This window comes from Rhea pennata, chromosome 4 (genome assembly GCF_028389875.1).
Source record: "Rhea pennata isolate bPtePen1 chromosome 4, bPtePen1.pri, whole genome shotgun sequence".
Classification (NCBI taxonomy): domain Eukaryota; kingdom Metazoa; phylum Chordata; class Aves; order Rheiformes; family Rheidae; genus Rhea; species Rhea pennata.
Window position 1 is genome coordinate 28,361,771 of NC_084666.1, and position 21,947 is coordinate 28,383,717.

A 21,947-nucleotide genomic window follows, 5' to 3' on the forward strand; every position below is an offset into this window, starting at 1 on the left:
TAACTACTATGTTCTGCAAAGTGTTAGTGTTAGTGCTAACACTACTTGGGAAAACAAATCAAATACATCTTCTCTTTAAAATTCATTCTTGAAATACTATTTCACAGAAACATCAAGAGGTAACTTGCTTGGCATCATTAACATTGGAACATATTTTATGTCACTATTTCTAACTCTACAAACTTATGAATAATTTTGGCTGAAGTCAATAAAATGTTGCCAATAAAACAGGTAGCACCCTGTTTGCAGAGGGCTATTCATTCTTGGAGAAAAGTTAACAAAACCTTTTTTTCCCTCCTAGCAAACGTACATATGATAAAAAGCAAGACCACTTCAACAGATACTAAGAAAAAAGAACTCACCAAAGGTTCAGCCATTACAACTTCAATTTTCTTTTCAGCTTGAACAGCAAATTCAGCAAAGAGGCTTTTGATAACATACTCCCCAGGTTTGACATCTGGATCAATAGTAATGTTGGACATGATGACGCCTCTCTTTTCCCAGGTGGAAACGACACTTGGAGAAATTCTGCGTTTATTTACTCTGCTGGGTGGTGTGGAGGCTTTAGAAAAAAAGAAAATTAAAGAGTTATAAAGGACCAGAACTTCTAAACACAATATCTGCCACTTCTTCACCTTTCCTTCCACCACATACAGCTATTCACATAGTAAATTCTGAAAATTAGAAGTAGAAAATTCCTAGTTATAATACTCAATCTTTTTTTTCTATTAGAGGGGAATTTCCACACTAAAGCTAAGTTGCATACGAGAGTAGAGATAATATATTTTATTACTTATAAAATGTAGAATTGTCTTGAGACATGTAAACAATCTCTTTCTGAAGGCAACTGGATTTCGATCACAACGGAGTTTAGAGCCTTTAATATCCTGTATCTTCAGTTCAAATACTACATGGGTAAAAATTAAAAGGTAAAATGTACTTCCTGGGCTATCTTGCTAAAGTGTGAGAAGCATCTGTTTGCTCTGATATTTTACGAATTATTGATGAAGTTTAAGATTCTACTTGGTATCAGAGTAACTCTACCTCTCTTGGCACTTTGCATCATTAAACTGATTTTCCTAACAAAACTCCAAACCTTTCCTAGGTATTTTAAGCTCATTATTTCTTTCCACTTTCAAGTTACAGATCTAGAATACTTGCTCCCTGTCAGGAAAACAGACCAATCGTCAATCAATACAAACTCATCAATCAGTACAAATAACACTGGATATATTAGTTTCTTTGTCTACAAATTAGAACTTTCACTCTTATACTGAAACTATCATTTACTAAGTTTATGTTGTATTTATCAAACTTTAATTTTATTTTTCTTCCTCAGCACCGAATAAAAACGAATTATTATAGTAATTGTCCAATATGAATTACAGTACTGAAAATCAGCTATCAGAACTTATTAACACATACTCGTCTAAGCAGAGTAAATGATCACAATTCTCGTCTTGCACACAATAGATCAAAAGAATTACTAGTGTTTCTACTGATGCAACATATCTACCCAGAAAGGTCCAATATTTCTGTAGCATATTCCGTGACAGCAAGGGTTTTTTTTTTTTTTATTGATATTAAGATTTGATATTAATGAGTGCTAGCTTTTGATATCAGGATTTCCCCTTTCTCCTCCCAAGATGATTGTATTGGGAGTTTATTCTCAGTCTATTTTACTTTATTAGATACTGCAACTTGTTCAGGTAGGCTTCTTTAGGTTAATTTTGGCTAAAATTTGGTTAAATGCACTTGGCCAATGTTGCTTAATTTTCAAAATTTTCATGTTTTCAATTTGTATATGCACAATTCCTATTAACCAAATATTATCCACATCTTTTACTAAAACAATTTTGCATTGTTCACCTCATTCATGAAAACACCAGTTACCATAGAGACCAAACCTTTTGGTACTTCACTTCAAATCTTCCTCCATTTCAATCTATGCCATTCATGACTTCTTCTATAACTTGAGCAAGTTATATTTTACATAATGCATTTTTCTTCCAAAAAAACCCTCATTAATTTATAAAAATGCATTACTGAAGTTAACAACTGAAAACTGAATGGTTATCACTAGTTCAGTCATTAATCAAAAATGAAGTATAGCTTTCTTAAGCTTGTGATTGAAACATATGAACTTTGTTTTTCCTCTCAGTGTTTCTGATAGAAACTTGCTGTTCTATCAAAACATCATTGTTAAAAAAAAAAAAAAAAAAAAATCAATCAGCAAGGTGCAGGAAGACACTATTTTCTCCTGGATCAGTATTTAAATTGCAGTCCATCTCCTTATGGGCTGGCAGGAATTGCCAAGGTCACACAGCCGACTTCCCTGGAATTGAGGCAGCAAAACATGACGTGCCAGGAACGAGCCAGCTATTCCCTGCACGCATGCATGTGCACCACATGCCACAAAGCAATTCTCAACAGCCCTACAACACTTTGATCTTGATCTTGGCAACAGCAGTCCTAAAAGACACCAAAAAGCACGTGCCACACAGCACAGGCAGAGAGATCAAAGATATTGCCATGTTCCAGATCCTCACAGTGGAAATTTGCTAGATGAAAACGCACAAAGGTTTTAGGAAGAGGACTGAAGTGCACGCTGCAAAGGAAAACAACCACCCAAAACATTTGACTTGAAAGAAAATTCCTTTCCTATCCCGAATCTGATGAGTGGTTTATCCCTCAGTACAGAAGCACGCATATGTCAGACACTTTAAAAAATTTTTTCTTTAAGTTCACTACAATCACTGTGTACATCCTCCAACATCGATGCTGCTCCTGTCATTTTCAAACTCTGATGCTTTCAAAGGCAGTAAAAGAGAGACATTATGTGTTAAGAAAAAAAGCACACACATGTGAGAAGACAAAAAGGGGAGAGAACGAATACATCCTTCCTGACCACAGCAGGTAACTACAAGAAACTCTGTAGAATGAGATTCACAACACACAAAAATAGTGCAACATATACAGATTTTGAATTACTCTCTTTCCATATCCACCTGCAGCAGAATTAAAAATAAAATACAATAAAAGGTACCTAAGGACTCTAATAGATACTACACATTTCTAATTAAAGTTGTTTCTATCCTAAATATGAAGGTTTTCATTATTTTAAGTCACACAAATTGAAGCTAAAAGATATCTCATTGTCAAGAAATCAGAGATGTTTAAACCTCTTCTTGAGCCTTGTTAGTTGTGTCTGGTCACAGAAAGTTTCCCAAAGCAGCTACTTTGGCTTCTTCTAGACTTACCTACTGGAGCGTGCCATGATGCTCGTATCATCCCAACCGAGGACTAACGGGAACATGGCACAGCTCCTGTCCAGCTAATACTCTTAAATGATGAGAAACTGGTATTTGACCAGTTCTTATCTCCCTGGACGTCAGCTGAGTAGAACTAATGTGTTCCCAAAACAAGACCTAACCTTCTGGATTCACCCACGGACACTGAGATTTGCCCTATACAGGCAAGTCTTAAGAACGCATTTACACAAAACATTTCACTCTGCAGTTTTTAAAAAATTGCCTTGAAAAGCCCTGCAATTTAAGAATCATGAGAACATCAAAAACTGATCTTCTTGAACATGTTATCTTTATTTTGCATTGGGCAGTAGTCAAATAACCCTCAATATGAAACATGTCTTACTATGTTTATTTTTAAAGTATACCAAAAAAAAAGAAAGAAAGAAAGAAAGAAAAGAAAAAAAAGTTTCTCTTGCCAAGGATGAAGTTCCGAGGCAGCTTAACTTGAAAATCAGGCATACTGCAGACAAATCAACTTGTAAGGCTGTCTCCCTCACACCTGCATTGCTGCCCATGTGACAACTTAGTGAATCAACTCAGCATGGGAAATCTGGACAAAAACCTGTCCCTAAAAGGAAAAAAGAAGCAATTGGATTACAGCCAGTTCAGCTTCCTGAACTGCTGCAGAAATTTCAGTGCAAGGCAGAAAGCACGACCATGAAGCCAGGAAAATGTTGTACCGTGACAGCCTTAGATCAGTCTACAGTGCCACGAACCCCACACCTACGTTATAATTTTACACACACTCTTTCAGATGCTATATGCAACAATATTGTCAAAAGACTCATTCATACTCTCTGTACCATGCTCTTTCTGTGCAAACAGAAGCAAGCGTAGCTCTGTAGTGAACTGAGCTGGGGAAGCAGCACACGTAGTCTTTGTTTCCCCAGGTTAACTTTAGCCACATCACGCCTGTGCAAGCACAAAGAAGAAAGGGAAACAAGAAGAGCAAATCGCCTTTTTCTTCTTTCAACAGCAACGCAGAGATAAGGTAAATCCACAGTAAAGCATATTACTAACTTATGTTTACATACACAAATTCTTCAGTTTGTAATGTACCCCTAAAACAAGAGAAAAATGTCACACCGAAGCAATTTTAAATACTGTCATGAAAAGACTACAGATATCTTTGTTGAAATGCCAGCATATTCCAATGGCAGAATAAAAGATTAGGATTGACTTACTGTGCAGTAACTTACTGAGGACTCTGTAATTCATGACTGTGATAACAGTTCATATTAGTGATTCTTATCTCATATATAACAGGGTTTGTGTTCTATCTGCTACGTAAAACTAGTAAATTAGTAAAAAAAAAAAAAGAGAGAGAGAGAGAAAAGAAAAAATACATAGGAAGGAAAAGGGAGAGAGCACTAAATTGTCTATTTAATAAGAAGTTGTACAGTAGCTCCTTAAAGGAAAGCCAAAATCTGTTATCAGATTTGTTAACTTAATTATACTGGATAATAATGTTGCTTGACTATGTTCACTGGGATTCATTTACTCATGAACTTAAACTGCTAACAATAAAAATCCACCACTATGTGGATTTTAAACACCATATTTAACAGAAAGTCTCATTATGGGGCAGGATTAAATGATTTCTTTCCATAACTTTTTGCCACTAAAGCTGAAAGAGCATAAACTATTTGAGGCTCTTACCTGCCTAAGAAAATAAAAGTTTAGAGCACAGGCAGCTTACAAAATATGGAACACTCTTCAGAACAAGATAACACTGACTCATTTGGTTTCTAAAAAAAGAGAAGTAGATTTTCTCTTTGAAGAAATTGTTTTGTATTTTCCCCCAAATAATTTAAGGAACACAACACTGACTACTGGTTTTTGTTTGTTTGTTTGTTTGTTTTGTTTTGGGTTTTTTTTTTGTTTGGCTCCACCAACAGTTTTTTACTATTTTCCTCTAGTTAAAATTGACTTCGTAGAGAAATGTTAGATGTCAATAATACAATAATCTCTTTTGTAGGGCCTTATTTTTAAAAATTAAAATTTATTATATCAAAACCATTTTGGTTGTCCTGCTTTTTGCTTGTTTGTTTGTTTTAACTACAGGATGAAATCTGGAACCAAAAATCATACCAGCTGTAACAGTTCAAAAACAACTTGACACTACAAGTTGACACTACATTCACAAATCGCCTGAAAACATTTAACTGTTATTCACTTGAAATAAATATCCTGTGTGTTTGTTCTGATGGGAGCTGGTGCTGCACGGGAAATCTGGCAGCAAGTGCCCTTGGAGAGCTGTAGGAAGTATCTGTTAAACAGCAGTGTTTGGTTGCCAGGAACACACCGACTTGTTTGGACAGTTTCGGGGAACAGTAAAACAACACGAAGAATAATGAGACAGCCGGTATACACTAGGTCAAAAAGCAATACACACTGATGTTCATTGAATTAGAGACAAAATTGTTTCACGTTAAATACAAAAAAATCCAGAACTATGAAAGTTTATTTATACATAAATTTATATTAAAGAATGATATTTTCACCACTCTGCTTCTCTCCATATTGCTCAAAAGCAGCAAGTACTTGAGTGTAATACTGTCCCATTTAAACGAATGGTGCTATTCAGGATTCAAGCGTACAAAGCAAGAAACGACAGGTAACCACCTACTCCACATCAGCCTGTGACAGAGGGTGAATGCGTTTCACTTGATGGCTAATGCAAAGTAATTAATTTTAGCTTTCATATACTTTTTTAAAAAAAATATTATTCTGTGTTTAACAAAGTGTTCATATTTACTTTAAATGGTCCTCTCAAAGTTTTTCATGTGTTAATTCAAATTTGCTCTGTTTTAGTTCCTATTCTTTCTCAGGAAGTTTTAAATGGTTAGACTGAAACAGAAGTTCCATCAGATATCTCCTCTCTCCCAAGACAGCTGAAAACATATCCAGAATTCTTCCAAGTATTTTAAATACACTATCCAACTACAGAACATGGATATTCAACACAGTATAGTTTTCACCAAATAGGATTTTTGTTATGCTAATTTCTAAGGTAGTAAATCATTTTACACAGTCTACATTTTAATAGTTGGGTTTTTTTGACATTATTTTTGCAGCAGAGGTAGTATCACAACTCCTTTAAGCTTCCTGTTGCAGAATAGTGTTTGAATAGCCAACTGAGAATATGAAAATTTTAAAAGATTTAAAATATTATCTGCATAATTACTTCATGGTAATTTAATTAAGCTCTTTGTCTCCTACCCTGATAAACTCTAGAACATTTCATTCTATCCCACAGAAGTGCTTTTAATATATATGGAAAAATATCTGTTACAACTGTTAGTGCTCTCTAGCAAAAAATCTTCAGGTATCTAATTGAAGAAATCGTTGTTTTTTTCCTAAAAAAAAGAAGTTGATGCTCAAAGAGAGGACTCAATCTGACCAATATCATCCCAACAAATTATGAGCACAGCCTAAGAGTTAAATCTAGGTTTCCTGCCTCCCAGACCAGTGTACTGTTTTCTAGAGCAGACAACTTCTTCAGTAAGTGTAATTGTGGGACTGCTATATACTATCTTGTTTCTACTGTTTCCAAAGTCTCTTGAGCTCACACCAGCGAAAACTCATTCCATGAACATGTTTGATGATTTGAATGGGAGAAATGGTGAAAATCTTCTCTAACGACAGATGTACATTCCAAATCTTAGCTTCTAGCCTATGTATCAAAAACAAAGAGCTATTATAAAAGCAACTATCGAAAATCTCCCAACACAAGAAATACAGTGCACCTTCAATGAAAAGGAAATGGTGCTCAGAACTCAAAAAACAAAAGGTTAAAAAGAACCCAAAACACTGTTCTATTTTAAGGAGACTCAGAGACTAAAAATAACACTAAGGGGGAAAGTGTTCTGAAATACACATCTTAAAATTATTCTGAAGTGATTTATTTCTTTCAGTCACGTTTTCACTTAAGTGATTTGAATTTGCTTTCAGAGTGTGAGAGGAGGTGCAGTCACTATCCACTATTCATTGATCCAGTCACTTTACCTGGTTGCAGAAGCACTTGACAACGTGAGTACACCAAGGTGTTTCACACTGTTTTGCCCAGACTGTCTACCACTGGTGGTTCTTCATGGAATCCATTCATAAGCTGGGTTTATTGCGGTACCAGCTCTAACTGTACTGAACCCCAGCTGACTCAGCAGATACAGTCTTTATTGCTACTGATCATCCTCAAATTTGAGCTTCTTCCTCAGGATTAAGTGGTCTTGCCTTTCCAAAGACTCAGTAGTCTTTTTCCCCACTGTGAAATCCTCAGACAATTTGATTCTGACACTGTATTTTTAGTTTTCACTTGACATACTTTCCAGAAATCTAACCAGACTGTATCCTATAGCGGAAAAATGAGAAGAGAAAGTTTCTTTGGTAATAATACTTCAAAGCACTGTTTATAAAAATCAATGCAAGTTCCAAGAAAATTTCTCCTCCATCATTTCCACACCTGCGATTACGGCCTGCAGAAATAGTAAGTCAGTCTATGTGTGTCACACACACAAATCCTTGGAAGACATTTCTCCTTTTAAGCTCTTCCCATATTTGTGAGACTTGTTACTACATTCTCTGTCCCAAACCCACTTTTCCCTTTTTAGTATTGAGAGACTCTTTGGGCAAGTATTCTAAATAAAATAAATACTTTTGACCTAGTTGCTTTAATGGCTGAACAAAGTCTAACTGGCAAATATTCCCATCTCACACTAGACTTATTATCTGGCAGTTTCTGCTCCACCTTATTTTGAGACTTCTCAAAATAAAACAGGTATGCTACTACTTTTCAAAAAAAATCTAGAACAGACAGAACAGACTAGCCCCATGAAGGATAAAAATTAACCCCAACCAAAATCACACAGATAAAAATCAGGAAAAATATTTTAAGTACATCTTTCACCTAAAGTCAGATACACAAGAAGAGAAAAATTGTGGTAGGAATTTCACCAAGTAAATCATGCTGACTTTCTTAATAAAGACTATTCTAGTCATTCCTCTTACCTTTCTAAGTAGGTGAGAAGTAGCAGCTCACCAAAAGCTTCTCTCTAAACCTCTCTCATACATGAAAGGAGCACCCACTACCGATTTTCAAAACACCAGTTTAAGTATTTATCCCTTGGCAAAATTTTCCTTCAGGTTCAAAAAGAAAAAAGCACTGAAATAATTAAGAACAGGCAGAAGAGCAATAACACACCATCCTCACGCTGTCTATGAAGAACCTGCTTCTCTACAGAATAGAGATTCAACAGGAGGAACCACAGCCACACGTTACCATGTACAAGTATCTAAATCAGACATGCAGGTATTTGATACCTATGGAAGGTAGAAAACACAGACACTTTTCTTAAGGACTATAACGGTTGAAAAAGAGCTCAGACATTCAGATCTGACATTCAAGGAAGTGCCAGGAGATCTAAGGAACTAAGGTCAGAACTAGATTACTAGTGGCTGCCGAGCTCATTCTGTCCACGGAGAACAGACTCCAGAGCTGCAAAAGCAGCTACAACCACAAATACAGTTGCTGAAAGCTCACTTGATCTCCCAGGCCACATAACTCTAATCTGTTCACTACAAGATGGCAGGGAAGAACATCACCTATGGAGCAAGTAACCAGCTTTACAAACAAGAAATTGAAAACAAAACAAACACACTGAAAAAAAACACTAAAGTTTACACAGGAACAGTTTTACATTTATACATAAAAAATTCCTTAACAACACAAGAGCTGGGACACAGATGGGAAATACTGGCTGAAATTACTTAGAGCATGTGCAAGAATTACCACTCATATTATGTGAAACAGTTTACAGAGCCCTCGAAGACAGACCATACACATAGATTATTGTGAGAGAGAGGAGAAAGGAGAAAAGAAAAAAGGAGAAACTCATGAATAAGTTGGATAGCACAAGATGCCAAGAGAGCAAAGCATACATATGCAGCTGGAAAGCCAATGACAAAGCACAAAGGTTCGGGAGCTGGGAAGAAGGAAGAGGAGGGGAGAGGGTAAAAAAAGGAAATTGTTTTTGAACTAAATCGTCTCAAGTCCTGCCCAGTCATTCTTGATTATGGCATCACATCAGGAAATCCTGACCATTAAAGTGTCAAGCCATTAAAATTGCATTGTTTAAATAATTCCCTTTCTAGAACAATTGCCAGCAAAGAATAAACCACCTCTTCAGATAAACAGCTTTAATCAAAAAAAGAAAAAAAATATTTTGAATTTCAAAAAAAACCCTTCACTTGGAAAGATAACAGAATTATTTCATAGCACTCATCAAAATTACAAATGTTTTAAATGCATTTTACTTCAGCATCAGACAGCCCTTTCCATGCAGCTACATGATCAGCTTAAGGGAATATAAATGATAAAAGAGTTTCTCTAGCCTGTTTCATCTGTCCGTAACCTAGAACACAATCCATCGTGTAACCAACTGCAGGAACATAAAGGATCAGTGCTGTTGGTTAAATTCTCAGGGCTGATCTTCAGAAATGCATTCACTGTACTGAAGTTTTATATAAACCATAACAATAACTTTCAACTCAACTTAATGCTGCATAAATAATAATACGAGTTAGATTTAATATATGTACTTCTGCCGGAAAGCACCTCTATAACTCAGCTGCAAACTCCTCAGAGAAAGCAAAGATACCCCAGCAGGTACACAGCTGTTATCTAGTGCCTTCTTTCACAGCAGACTGATAGCAAAGACCTAGTATGACCTACCGTCAAAATCCTTCACACAGCACAAAGAAAGTAGTAGTGCTGTGTTGTCAAGTAATACAGCAATATATTCTGATATCTCAGTTTCCTTTAAAACATTACAGTATAACTGAGCATGTTTAACTGATTAAGTTTCACTCATCTACAAATTTTATATTTCCTCAAAATAATAACGAATTAAGAATAAAAGCCCTCAATTTGTTTCTTAACTTCCTACATCTCAAATTGGGCTTCTATAGTGTTAAACTGCAAAAAAAAAAAAAAAAAAAAAAAAAAAAAAAAAAAAGAAAGGCAAGTAAACAAACAAAAATCCTACACTACTCATTTTGAGGAGCAATATTTGATTTTTATTTTTTTTTAATGTGAAATCATTACTGCAACAGGAGTAAAAATGACTACTTTCATTTAAATACTGAAAGCACAGATAGAATAATATAACTTTGACCTGTCCTGTTAGAGTTCTTCTGATCCATCTGCCCTCAGGCAAATGGAAACCAAGCCAGCACTAAGCTTGCGCTAGCAGCATTCCCTGACTTTCAGTGGAGCCTAATTCACTCCAGCTCATCACCATATTAATCCTGGTTTTTGCTTTTAGATAGTACTGTGCATTCACTTGACAGTAGAGAGGTTATTACCTGTAAAAGCACTGAACATGTTTTCTCTTTTCCTTAGATTAATTCTTGGAGTAAAAAACACACTGGAAGAGCCGAGTTCAGGTATCTATTTATCTAGCATCAGTTCCAAGGATTCATGCCATCAAATTTTTCTTTACAAACATGAGCTGTTAAGAGCTTTCTCTGATGAGATAAAATTTTGATACCTTCCCATTACTCAGTGCTGGATTCCCAGCCCAGCTGCAGCACCCACCCAGCTTCACCAGTAAGAATCCAGAAATAATGGATCCATTTGACCCTACCATTTACGCATAATCCTACCACACGTATTCGTGTTTTCCAGACTTTGCCTTTAGAAGACATTTGGGGCGGGGGATGCTTCGAGGGAGATGCAGTTTCCTGTTGAGCCTGTTAGCTGCCTTTGGTTTCTCTCAATTACTTTTCATGGCCTATGGACTGCAGTCTGCGAACTACAGAATGACTCACGGTCAGCTGAGTGATCACCTTCTAGTGACTCAAGTGACAGGTAAGCTTGCAGATGAACACCTATGTACTACTATTTTTCACTGCAACACATGCACACACACTCTCCTCCCAGCTCTTCCTACCTAGTTTAAAAAAAAGTGCACTGCTCAACCCATGGATGAAAAAAAATACAGAACATTTATTGCTAGCGAAGAAAACTATTTTTCCTTCCTGGACTAGCACACTGAAAGCTGTAGCAGGGAAAATACATTGATGATGTGTCCCTTGAGAAGACTCTTAATTCTGTGCTAAGCATGATCTAACACAGGCAACAAAAAAGATCAATGCTTGGCTAAGCAGTATTAAATTAAAAGGTATAAGAGAAGTAAAGGGAGGCATAAAGATAAGCCAGTCAGGCCAGAAAACTGTAAGAGTAGAAACGGAAAGAAAAAGAAGTATTTTTACAAATGTTTATTCCAAATTTCCACATACACTGTTTTATAAGTTACAGGCCCAGCATTCCACAACAACAACGAGCGTGAACTTACTCTGAATACTTACTTTGCATTTACGGTATGCCGATTGCATGAACAGGAAGGAAAGCAGATCTCAACCCTAAACTGAAAGCTTTAAGAAACAGTACCCAAAAAACTAAAAGGCAAGGCTAAAGTATAGAAGGAATACAGATACAATGATAACTGGTTGTGCAGACAATTTTAACTCTATGCCTGTCATTACAACCATATTGTATCTCACGTTTTGTTTCCTTTTAACATAGAAACAAACACACATACAAAGAACAAACAACAAGGTCAAGGTGATTATAGGCATGCCTTTGTTAAGCAGCAAACAGAAAAAGAAACTTAATGTCTTTTTCCATCTTTCCTAACCCACAGATTTCTTAGGAAACAATAAACTTCCCTATCCTCCCTTTGAAGAACGAAAAATATAAAAAACATTCTACCAAAAAAAATCTATGGACATGTATGTAAAAAACTCTCTATTTTTATGTTGTACTGAAAGAGAAAATAGTGACAAAATAGTCAACAAAATTACTTTTGATTTTATTTCAAAAGATAATCGCAGACACTAGAAGCTTTTGCAAAGGGTTATCTTGCCCTGCCCAATCCAAGGTAGTTTCTTTACAGTCCTCCTTCCGCCCCCATTCTTTCCTCACGAGAAGGTGGCAATTCCAGCTCACAGTAGAATGAGGAAAGGGCTTTTATCCTCATTAATGTCAAACCGACACCCTTCCTGAGTCTTTGGAAAAAAAGTCCAAACTCAAAGTATCAGTTGTAAAATAAACAATTATTTCAAATCATATCATAAAAATCTTATTAAAAAATCTATAAAGGAATCAGATAGCTTTCTTAGCATATTAATATTTCAGATGAAAAATACTTCTATGAGTTAAAGCTCAGAAAGGTATGACATTTCCCTAGACAAGATCCACTTAAAGAGCAGTTTCTCATCTTTTTAAGTAACTGCCTAGTGAAGTATCCAGAAGCAGTTTAATGGTATTGCTGATATTTGATTATATTTGAAAATTAAAGCATAAAATGTACACACAGGAAAAAAAAGAATAAATACATTTGAGAATTTGAGTATGTTTAAGCTACAAATTAGGTTTAGAATAAATCTCGTGCCTTAAGTACCAATTTCAGGAAAGAACTGAACTGCATTTTGATGCTGTCAGTTTTGTCTACTAATCCTACACAGAAGCGTACGAGCTGAAGAGGAAAATAAATCTCTGAAGACTAACTTAATCTGTCACATGTTAACACAAACATGCCAAGAAGAAAAGAAAAAAAAATCCAACATTTTCAAAAGGACATTCTTACAAGCAAGTTCCTTGAGGATTAAAAACAAAACAAACAAAAAGCAGCAGCAGCTTTCTGCACATCAAGGTAATGAGGTAACTGTCCAACTTCTTTAATTGTTCCCCAAATAACGATATTCTGAAGATGCTCTGTAAAAGGTTTTTTATCCTGTACTGAGAGGCATCAGCACTTTTGAAAACTGTGCTCTGATGGGTTTCAGTTGCCAATATAACTATAACCAAAGTTTTAGTGTACAAGAGAGACTGGTTATTTTTAAACTAGAGCATAAATTTCTTGATAATGGCACATTAAAAACATCTTTTCAAGTAATACTAATCTGCTACAATTAAGTTCATTTCACAAGCAACTAACTACTGAGAAATTAGTTACACTGTTGCAAAGTCTCTGTTTTAAATTAGCTGCCTCCACTATGTTCTCCTATTTACCAAAGGCACTCTTCTGAGCAGAGTCCCTTCAGTCAGCCAGCTCCAGGGGACAACAGCTATGTCAAGTGCTAAATCAGTGAGCACTTTTTTGTGTGTGTGAAAGTTTGATGAATACAAAAATCAGGTTCAGGATTGATCTCTGGGTTACTTACATTTATTTTGCTGCTATAGTTAGCAAAAGGGAACTGTGTTTTGAGGTTCTTTGCACTTTTAAGTATTCACGTAATAGCATAAGGTAGCACTGAGCTCACATGAAGCCCTAGTTAACCATACGGAGAAAAAAAAAACTTAGACATGAAGCACTTAAATTTCTAACTCTACTTTCTGTAGAAATGTGTCTATGCTAATTACACAAAGAAGTAAACAAAACTAACAAGAATCTGAAGTTTTGCCAACTTCTTAGAAAAATAGAGAACTCTTCTGAGATTTAAGTCTTCAAAGAAAGTAAAAGCATAAGAGCATAACACAACGCTGCCTCAAAATCCTCACGTAGCATGTCAATATAACCAGAGGCATACTAGACCTATGTAAGGTAAACAATATTGTAAACAATACTGTGTCATGCAGTACTATTCTTAGCCACTGTAAATGTATCAAGCTTTCAGAGCTAACGGCTTCTTTGTCCACTACAAGGGAGGAGAGTTACATCTGAAATAAAAATAGGTTTGTCCAGAAAACACATGGCCAAACTGTGATTTAAAAGATTGAGCTGCATTTTACTGAAAATAAAGGGTTTTTTATCCAAGCTTCCTCAACTTTCATCTTATTTTTTTAAAATTTGATTTTAATTTATTTTAGAAAGTAGCCTGCTTTCTCCAAAATACAAACATTTATCATATTTCACTACACAGTGATAGTTACAGTTCCTATGAACTGCAGTGAGCATTGCAGTGTTTGCTGCAGAGCAGCTCAGACGGGCAGGCATGGGACGGTGTGGGTGCGAGGCCCCAGAAGGGACACGCGGCAGGGCTGGAGGGGCTCGCAGCACAGCCTCCAGCCAACAGGCCGCTGAGACCCCAGCACATCTACCTGTGGTTTCACCAGGCACCCAGAACCCCCATGGCTCCTAATGACTCAGAGGTGGGACAGCACGGAGACACAGGCAGCTGTCAGTTCCAAAAGGGTACAAAAAGGCATATCCAAAACCCCCACATGGCTCACAACCTAAAAACCACTCAGAAAACCCAACAAAGGCTTGACAACCATCATCCTTGTCTGGATCCTGCACCCGAGAATTAGACACAAGCATCTTGGGGCCTTAGTGCTGAACCAACACTCTGCCCAGCTGCTGGATGGACTTCTTGAGCATGTTCTGGGACTTGCAAGTATGACACAGTGAGCAAAACCTGTTTTATTTCAGTTTTTATCATCAAAAAGAAAAAAAAAGCCCTACACCCTTTTCCTTCTATAAGGTCCATATTTATATCTGCTACATTGTTTATACAGTGCTGTAGCAGCATTTCCTACACTGTTGTCAGGTGCAAATTGTGTATTAAAATTAGTGGTACTTTTGCAGGAAGACACAAAAACATAGAAAATATCTACAGTCTACAAACAAAATAGCAAATAACTGAGGAACTGACCCACAAAATGAAATAAGGTAAAATCTGTTTGAAGGTCTTCCATACTAATGGACAGGAAAAACAACCTTTATAATAAAATTTGTATTTTAAAGAAGGCATTCTGTAAGGAGGTGGGACAACTGTATAACAGCCACGTCCAGAACTGTAATGATTTGAATACCACAAGAGTTTAAGGCTTGAAAAATCACTAAGGCTCTAACTGTATGCACTGGCACCAATTATGGCTTGGCCATCAATGACAGGAGCAGAATTTGTATGGTTTTTAGGAGATGACTTTGAAACACTTTACTACAAATAAAAAAAAAAAGAAAAAAGAGAGGGAGGAAATAGACTGGAAGAAAGCTAAGTCGCTACTAAGATTCTGTTTTAAAACTTCACCAACACTTGGCCCTCTTCATGAACAGAGGGCAAATTTTCTGGCAGAGTATATCACAAAAATGCTCATCTAATTCACAACTCTCCTTACATGCTACATGCGGAGGAAAAAAAAAAAAAGAAAGAAAGAAAGAAAGTCACTTAGGCTACTAACCAGAATTAGCATGGATACCTAGCCAATGCAGCTACCTTCTAAATTTTAATATGTAAGTATTGCTTCATTTTCAAAATACATTATCAGTATACCTTGCTTCATTCTTGCTTGGCTATACTATTAAGAAAACAGTGTTCTATCTTTTGCCCTACTGTTCCCACTCAGCCCTGCAAATCTCAACTTCCCTGGTCAAGGTTTTGGACCTTAGCTTCATCTCCACCAATATATGACTTAGGCAAAATCTGTACCTATTTTAAGAAAACATATTATTTCATCAACCTTCCTTTAATCAATAGCCTACAGAATTTATTAATAAAGCCAGATTAACAATGGAACAAATGGGAGAGTAGGGGACAGACACAAGCAAAGAGCAAGGTAAGCAGTCGCATAGCTTTTGCCAAAATTGCTATTTGTGCTGCAGCAGTTACTAGAGGCCTCTATCAGTGATCAGGGCCTTAAGATTTACCACGAACTGCAAATAGCGAGTTCTCTAATGCTGACACCTGAAGTAAGACCAAATGCAAAACCATGAAACGATAACAAGCTTTGGCCACTGTTGAGTTATATGCAAACTGGTGACCTAGAAAGTCAAGATTCACATCCAGAGCTCATCACCAATCTTTTCCCCCGCTGATACGATATTTAAGTTTGTACGGTCAAGTATTGATAACATCAAAAAAGTTGTTTTAATTACACTATAAAAAAAAATCTACTTCACTACTGAGCTGACTAGAAGTTCACTAAACCCACAAAAGACAAAGTAAAGTTCTATTCGTCCACCAAGGAAGGAAAAAAAAGTAATTGGATCATCAACATATATAACCATATATAAATACATATATAAAAACTAGTCTCTACCCTTTTAAAGCTCTAGCTAGGTAAAACTAGATCTTTGGATTTTTTTTTCTTACCTCTTATTTCAACACTAATTCACTTCCTTTTTGTTGAGTGTAAGAAAAGGTCCGTCAAACTACAAGGAGCAGGAACCCTTGACGTTGAAAAAAAAATTACCATTGCTAACTGAACACTGAAGCCTCTGAGACGAAAGAAACAGATGAAAGGAGCAGAAGGGATGTACCAAATGCTGCCAAGGAACAACTCGCTTGCACCACAGATAAGTAAGAGCATTATTAGAGGAGAGAAGAAACTGACCCTGGTAAAAACAGTAGCAGCTTGAAATGCCAAGAAGTCCAAATATTATTAAACCAGCTATCCAAAACATTGTGGACTTCCCAAACTCAGTACATCTGGGCTAGCTTCCTTCTGTCTTTGCTTTATCATCATAAAAATGAACTGAAGTGTCGACTGCTAGTTTGCCTTTTTCCAGGACAAGACCTCATTTGTAGCTGAAAGAACAGTAAAAGTCTGGTGATACTTGGCCCAAATGATATGTCCTGCTGACAGCTGGCACAAACAAGATGTTAGAGCGAGAAAGGAGGCAGGTTTCCACTGAGATGTCGAACACTGAGTTTTCTAAACCTAGCATCAGTTGTACAATGACCAGCTGAGTTTTTACTCAATAGTGACCCAAACATACCAGCACCTACACAAGTACAAAAGTTCTTGCTCTGAAGAACTTATGTTTTACCTCAACAAAGGAAGCAAATAGGGATGATGAATAAAAGAGGCCAGAAGAAGAAAACTGACAATTCACAAGGCTACTTAGGTAGCAATTGTGAATATAATGATTCTTTACATTATCCATTAGTTACTATTGATTTGTCAGGGTTTAAGGCATTAATATATCCTTCTAGTCCAGCGCTCTATTCTGTGGCAGTAAGCTAGACGGGAAGCTGCAAACAAGAAAGTTGAAACTTTCACAGAACCATAGGCCAGCTGTGCCAGGCAGGCAGAACCAGAGCAGTCATTTCTACTTCCAGCCTATGTTTTCCAATGATCCCTTTGAGAGATGAATTACTTCTAAAATCTCAATTAATTCTTGAGGCAAGAAACCAATTACTATTACTGTTGTTCATACACATTTTTATTTTGTAAGTTCCAAAAAGTTTGCTTATTTGGTTTAAACTCTTAGTAGTCTAAACCCTCTTTCTTCACCTTGAATTTTAAAATTATTCTTCACTCTTAAAAGAACAAGAAAATGTAAAAAAAAATCTTATTTTTTTTTAAAGCCCTGCTTTTTAAAGTATACTTTGCTCTTCTTGTCTCAACTACATCCACTGACATAAAAGCAGAGTCATAAAATACTTAATTCTGTAATTGTATTGAAACATTCTCCATCTCTAAATAGCTTTAAGTTAGCTTTTTGACCATCAACTTACTTAAAATATTTATTGACCTATAACTACTCCTGGATTAGTCTCATTAGATATTCCAATGCAAAGTCAATGATAAAAAGTTCATTTCTTTCTATACCTTAGCATTTCAATAATAAATATCATAATCTTAATGTCATTAAAACTAAAAAAAAAAACATAATTCTATACCATAACATTTTCTTTTGGTATGTTATTATTGCTTATCAACCTATTATCCAAATAATGTTCCAGTAAACTCCAATTAAATTTCTCATGAAAAGTAGTTTCCACAAGACTTACTAATATAAAGCTTTGCTTGTGACCTTACTACAGGCAACCAGGAATATCAGAGTCCAAACAATTAACTTCTGTATATACAGTAGCATGGTACAGTATCTTTCAGATTACAAGGACCTCTTATGACTTAAAATTACCTTTTCTTCTTAAAGTATACATTTACCCTCTATTTGGCAATTTATCTAACAGAATTAAAAGTTCACTCTGACTAGCATCATCATTCTTTCTAGAGGAGTAAAGAAGAATATTTGTTCCATAGAGGAGAAAACTGCAAATCTATGCAAGCAAGATATAATAGCAAACAACAGTTTTGCTCCATATAGAGGTTTAAAGTTGTCAACTACTTCTTTTAAATAAATACTGTTTTGTCAGTGATCTCTTAAATGCTATTAAATCTCTAGTGTCTGAACCTTTCCTCTTCAAATACAAAAGCACCAGAGCTAGAGTTTAAAAAGGAAAGGGGGAAAAAAAAAGTCAGCAGAAATGAGGTATGTGATATGGGTTGTTGCAATTGGTTTATCTGGAGCTTTCCTGAAGTCCATGCACAGCATGCATTTTATTCTAGCAACATTCGCTGACAGAATGGTTTGCATTCTGGCCAATTTTTTCATTCAAAAGCATTCTTATCTGCAATTTGAATCATTACAAAATCTAGTTATGAATTTAGCAAAGGTTATGGCTCTAATAGCGAATATACCCAAAAAAAAGTTCATTCTAGTATGTTTATGCTTGATAAAATTAAATAATGCATATCCCAACTCATACTCCATTTACTACTATACAAGCAACTTTATTAGAAAGTTATTTTATTAGAAAGAACATCAAAGATGACACAATCTTCCAAAAAAAAAAAAAATCCACAAAACATGTTTACTGTGTTAATGTGCAGAAAAGTCCAAAGTAAGGCCCAAAACATCAAAACATTACTTTTTGATTTGTAAAAATCTAGTCACACATGCTTCCCTAATAAGCATTCATGCCCATATGGCCAATCCACACAACATTTCCATGCATGTACACATTACAATGCACTGAATAAATAAGAAACATTATTTCCAAAACAAAAGCAACAACAAAAAAACAGAAAAAGATCTTCAGATAAACACTGAGGGCATCAAATAGATTAGGCAAAAAAAGGGAAAAAAATAAATATGCATGTGTGGTTAGCAACAGTGAAAGCTAGACTATCCAAAAATCACACAGCTTCAGTCATGCAGAAGATAAGTGAGCAAATATAAAGGAGGCTTCTGCGCAATACATGTGAGAGCAAGGCTGAATGATCCAGCTGAGCTGAGACCTCCACTCAGGGCCACGAAAAGAGGCTGCTAGCCTCTCACTTGCAGGCAGCTGTCCTCACCCTTTTCCTACACCAGCCCTCAGGTCCACTGTCCTCTGACTTAATTAGGATGGTTCAGTTTGCAAAATACACAAACAAAAAATTCCTTCACTCTTCCAGGAAAATTTCTGCTTATTTAAGAACCTAATCAGCTCATCAAGGGATGATGTAAGTAGCAGAGATGGCAGGTGAAAAGTGGGTAAGGTTGTACAGTGGTGGGCAAGGTTGCCCATTTTGGCCAAAGTGAACAGTTCGTCACCTTGTGAAATTTCATCCTATTCATTTGACTCAGACTAATGGAGTAGGACTGAAAAAGTCTGACAACTTCAAAAGATTCAGTTTTGCATTCTGGGTATTGTTCAGCTTTATAATGATACAGTTTGACAGGTTTGGAGAATTTACTTACAGTACAGTTCTCCCCTTCCAGCCTAGATCCACTTGTAGACCTTCTTGAACAACCACTCAACCATACCCTGAAAATAAATTCCTCTAAATAGCTATTTTGTCTTTAAATAAGATTTTACTACATAGAACATGTTACTGGTATTTCATTTAACTGAATGTATGCTAACATATCAGATACCAGGAAATGCATTAAAGGAGACCTAAGTTGAGAAATAGAGCCAAATATAGAGGTTACACTCCATAATCCCCTTTTACTCAAAATACAAAAGAACTCTGACACATTCACATTTTATTCAGTGGTATCTACTGGCAAATACTTTTAAATAACAACTATCAAGCTATGGAGAAGCCATTACAAGTATGCTATTCCTCCTACAGCAGCAAACTTACTGCTGCAGTAGTGCTAGGAAGAGAATAGCAATTAAATTCACTACTGTAAAGTACACTTAAATACACTCAAGTAAACAAAGAAAAAAATAAAAATCCCTCCCTGTCCTTCTGGGCCCCCCCCATCTCCAGTAGTCACACTGGGATTTAGTAGCATTTTCAAAACTTAGCATAGTGTATTATCAGAACAGAACCTTTCTTGAGAAAACCAACAGTTAATTTTTGATTTGTAAAAGAATGAACTCTTCAATCAAGCTAATCCTATAAGATTAAGTGACTCTTTTCAAGTCCAACTGTTTTTTTTTTTCATGTATAGAGAAAAGATCCAAACATCTCCCTGGTTTTCAAACACCTGTCAGTACCTTGCATCCACAGCTCCAATAGTTTTCTTTCCTTTTATGTGGGGATACAAAAGAAGTGTGTCCATTTATTTACGATTTTATTAAATATTTTCCTAAACAACTGCTTGATTTCCTACCATGGGTTTGTTCACAGATATGATATACTACCTTCAAAAAACATTTTTAACATATCCTGCACCAAAAAAAGTTAAGGACAATGGCCTCAGTTCAGTTTTGGCAGACATAACTTTAAGAACAGTGCCATTCTCTTCAACTGTGTAAGCTGACACAAAGTTCATAAACCATGTGCCTGACTTGTGACTCAAACTGATAAGAAAATTCATGAATTACCTCCTACACAGAGGTACCGTAATGAGCTACAGATGAGCTTAAAGATAGACATAAATACACAAAGGACAGGTATACTATTTACCAAATACACATACCAGAACTTACCATAGCAATAGGAAGCTTATTGAGAGTTATTAGAAAGACAGCAGCTTTTTTGTTGCTTTCTTCTATCCTTAAGAAATAGTTTTTATTTCTTGACTTGAAAAGATGATTAATACAGTAAAGTATTAGAAACACAGAAGGTCTTTTAAAAGGCAGCAAAGACAGTCCTGTTTACAGAGAAGCAGTTGATTCCGTCTACAGACCATAAGCCTCAAAAAGACCACATGCATAGTTTTCATTAAAATATATGTCCTATCTTAAAGAAAGGTTTCAATTACATAATGCTTTTCACTGTAAGAAGCACCACACTTGTTTTTTGAACACATAAATTTTACTACTAAATATAATTCTGACAGCATCTAGATCTCCTTTTATCAAAGTTTTTGTTTGCAAAAACTGAGAGCTTTCTTACACTGACATAAACAGTTACAACAAGTATTTTGCTATAAAACCAAAAACTTCAGAAGAATCATTAAAAAGACCTCCTATTCAGAGTACACTAAACTAAACATCAGAATATGTACCTTATAAGATATGTATTTTTTTTCTTCAGAACTGAGATTCATCATCATATCTAAGATTCCTTACATACTATGGAGCTGTGCAGCCTTGAAAAGAGCCAACATAAAGTCTCAATTACATCCACAAGTTCAGTAAGCAAGTCCATTCTTAAACACCCTCACTGCACAGTCGGTTAAAATGAATATTCCTGACTACTTTAAAAAAAGTAATGCCTAAAATTGTTGGCACAGAGACAGTGTTTTGAAACTAGGCCATACGAATGTCACTTCATTGTTGTTACTGAAAGGAGAAAGATCAACTATAATAAAACCTTAGCCAGCACTGCAACAACATTACGCCAGCTAAGCAAGCCCTTAAACCAGACCCATGGAGCTCTGCTGAGTTTCTGTTATACATTCAAACATTCTTTACAGATGTCTATTTTTATGTTTGTACAGAAGTACGCACACTCCTCCT

General features: G+C 35.9%; 1 protein-coding gene across 13 annotated transcripts in view; it reads right to left on the reverse strand.

The window, feature by feature from the left end:
* FRYL (FRY like transcription coactivator) overlaps window positions 1-21,947 on the reverse strand; it is a 182,935-nt gene that overhangs the window by 105,216 nt on the left and 55,772 nt on the right. For all 13 annotated transcript variants that reach the window (XM_062575536.1, XM_062575538.1, XM_062575537.1 and 10 more), the window contains one exon: window positions 363-562. In XM_062575536.1, the coding sequence (XP_062431520.1) occupies window positions 363-562 (200 nt within the window). The remainder of the gene's footprint in view (window positions 1-362; window positions 563-21,947) is intronic.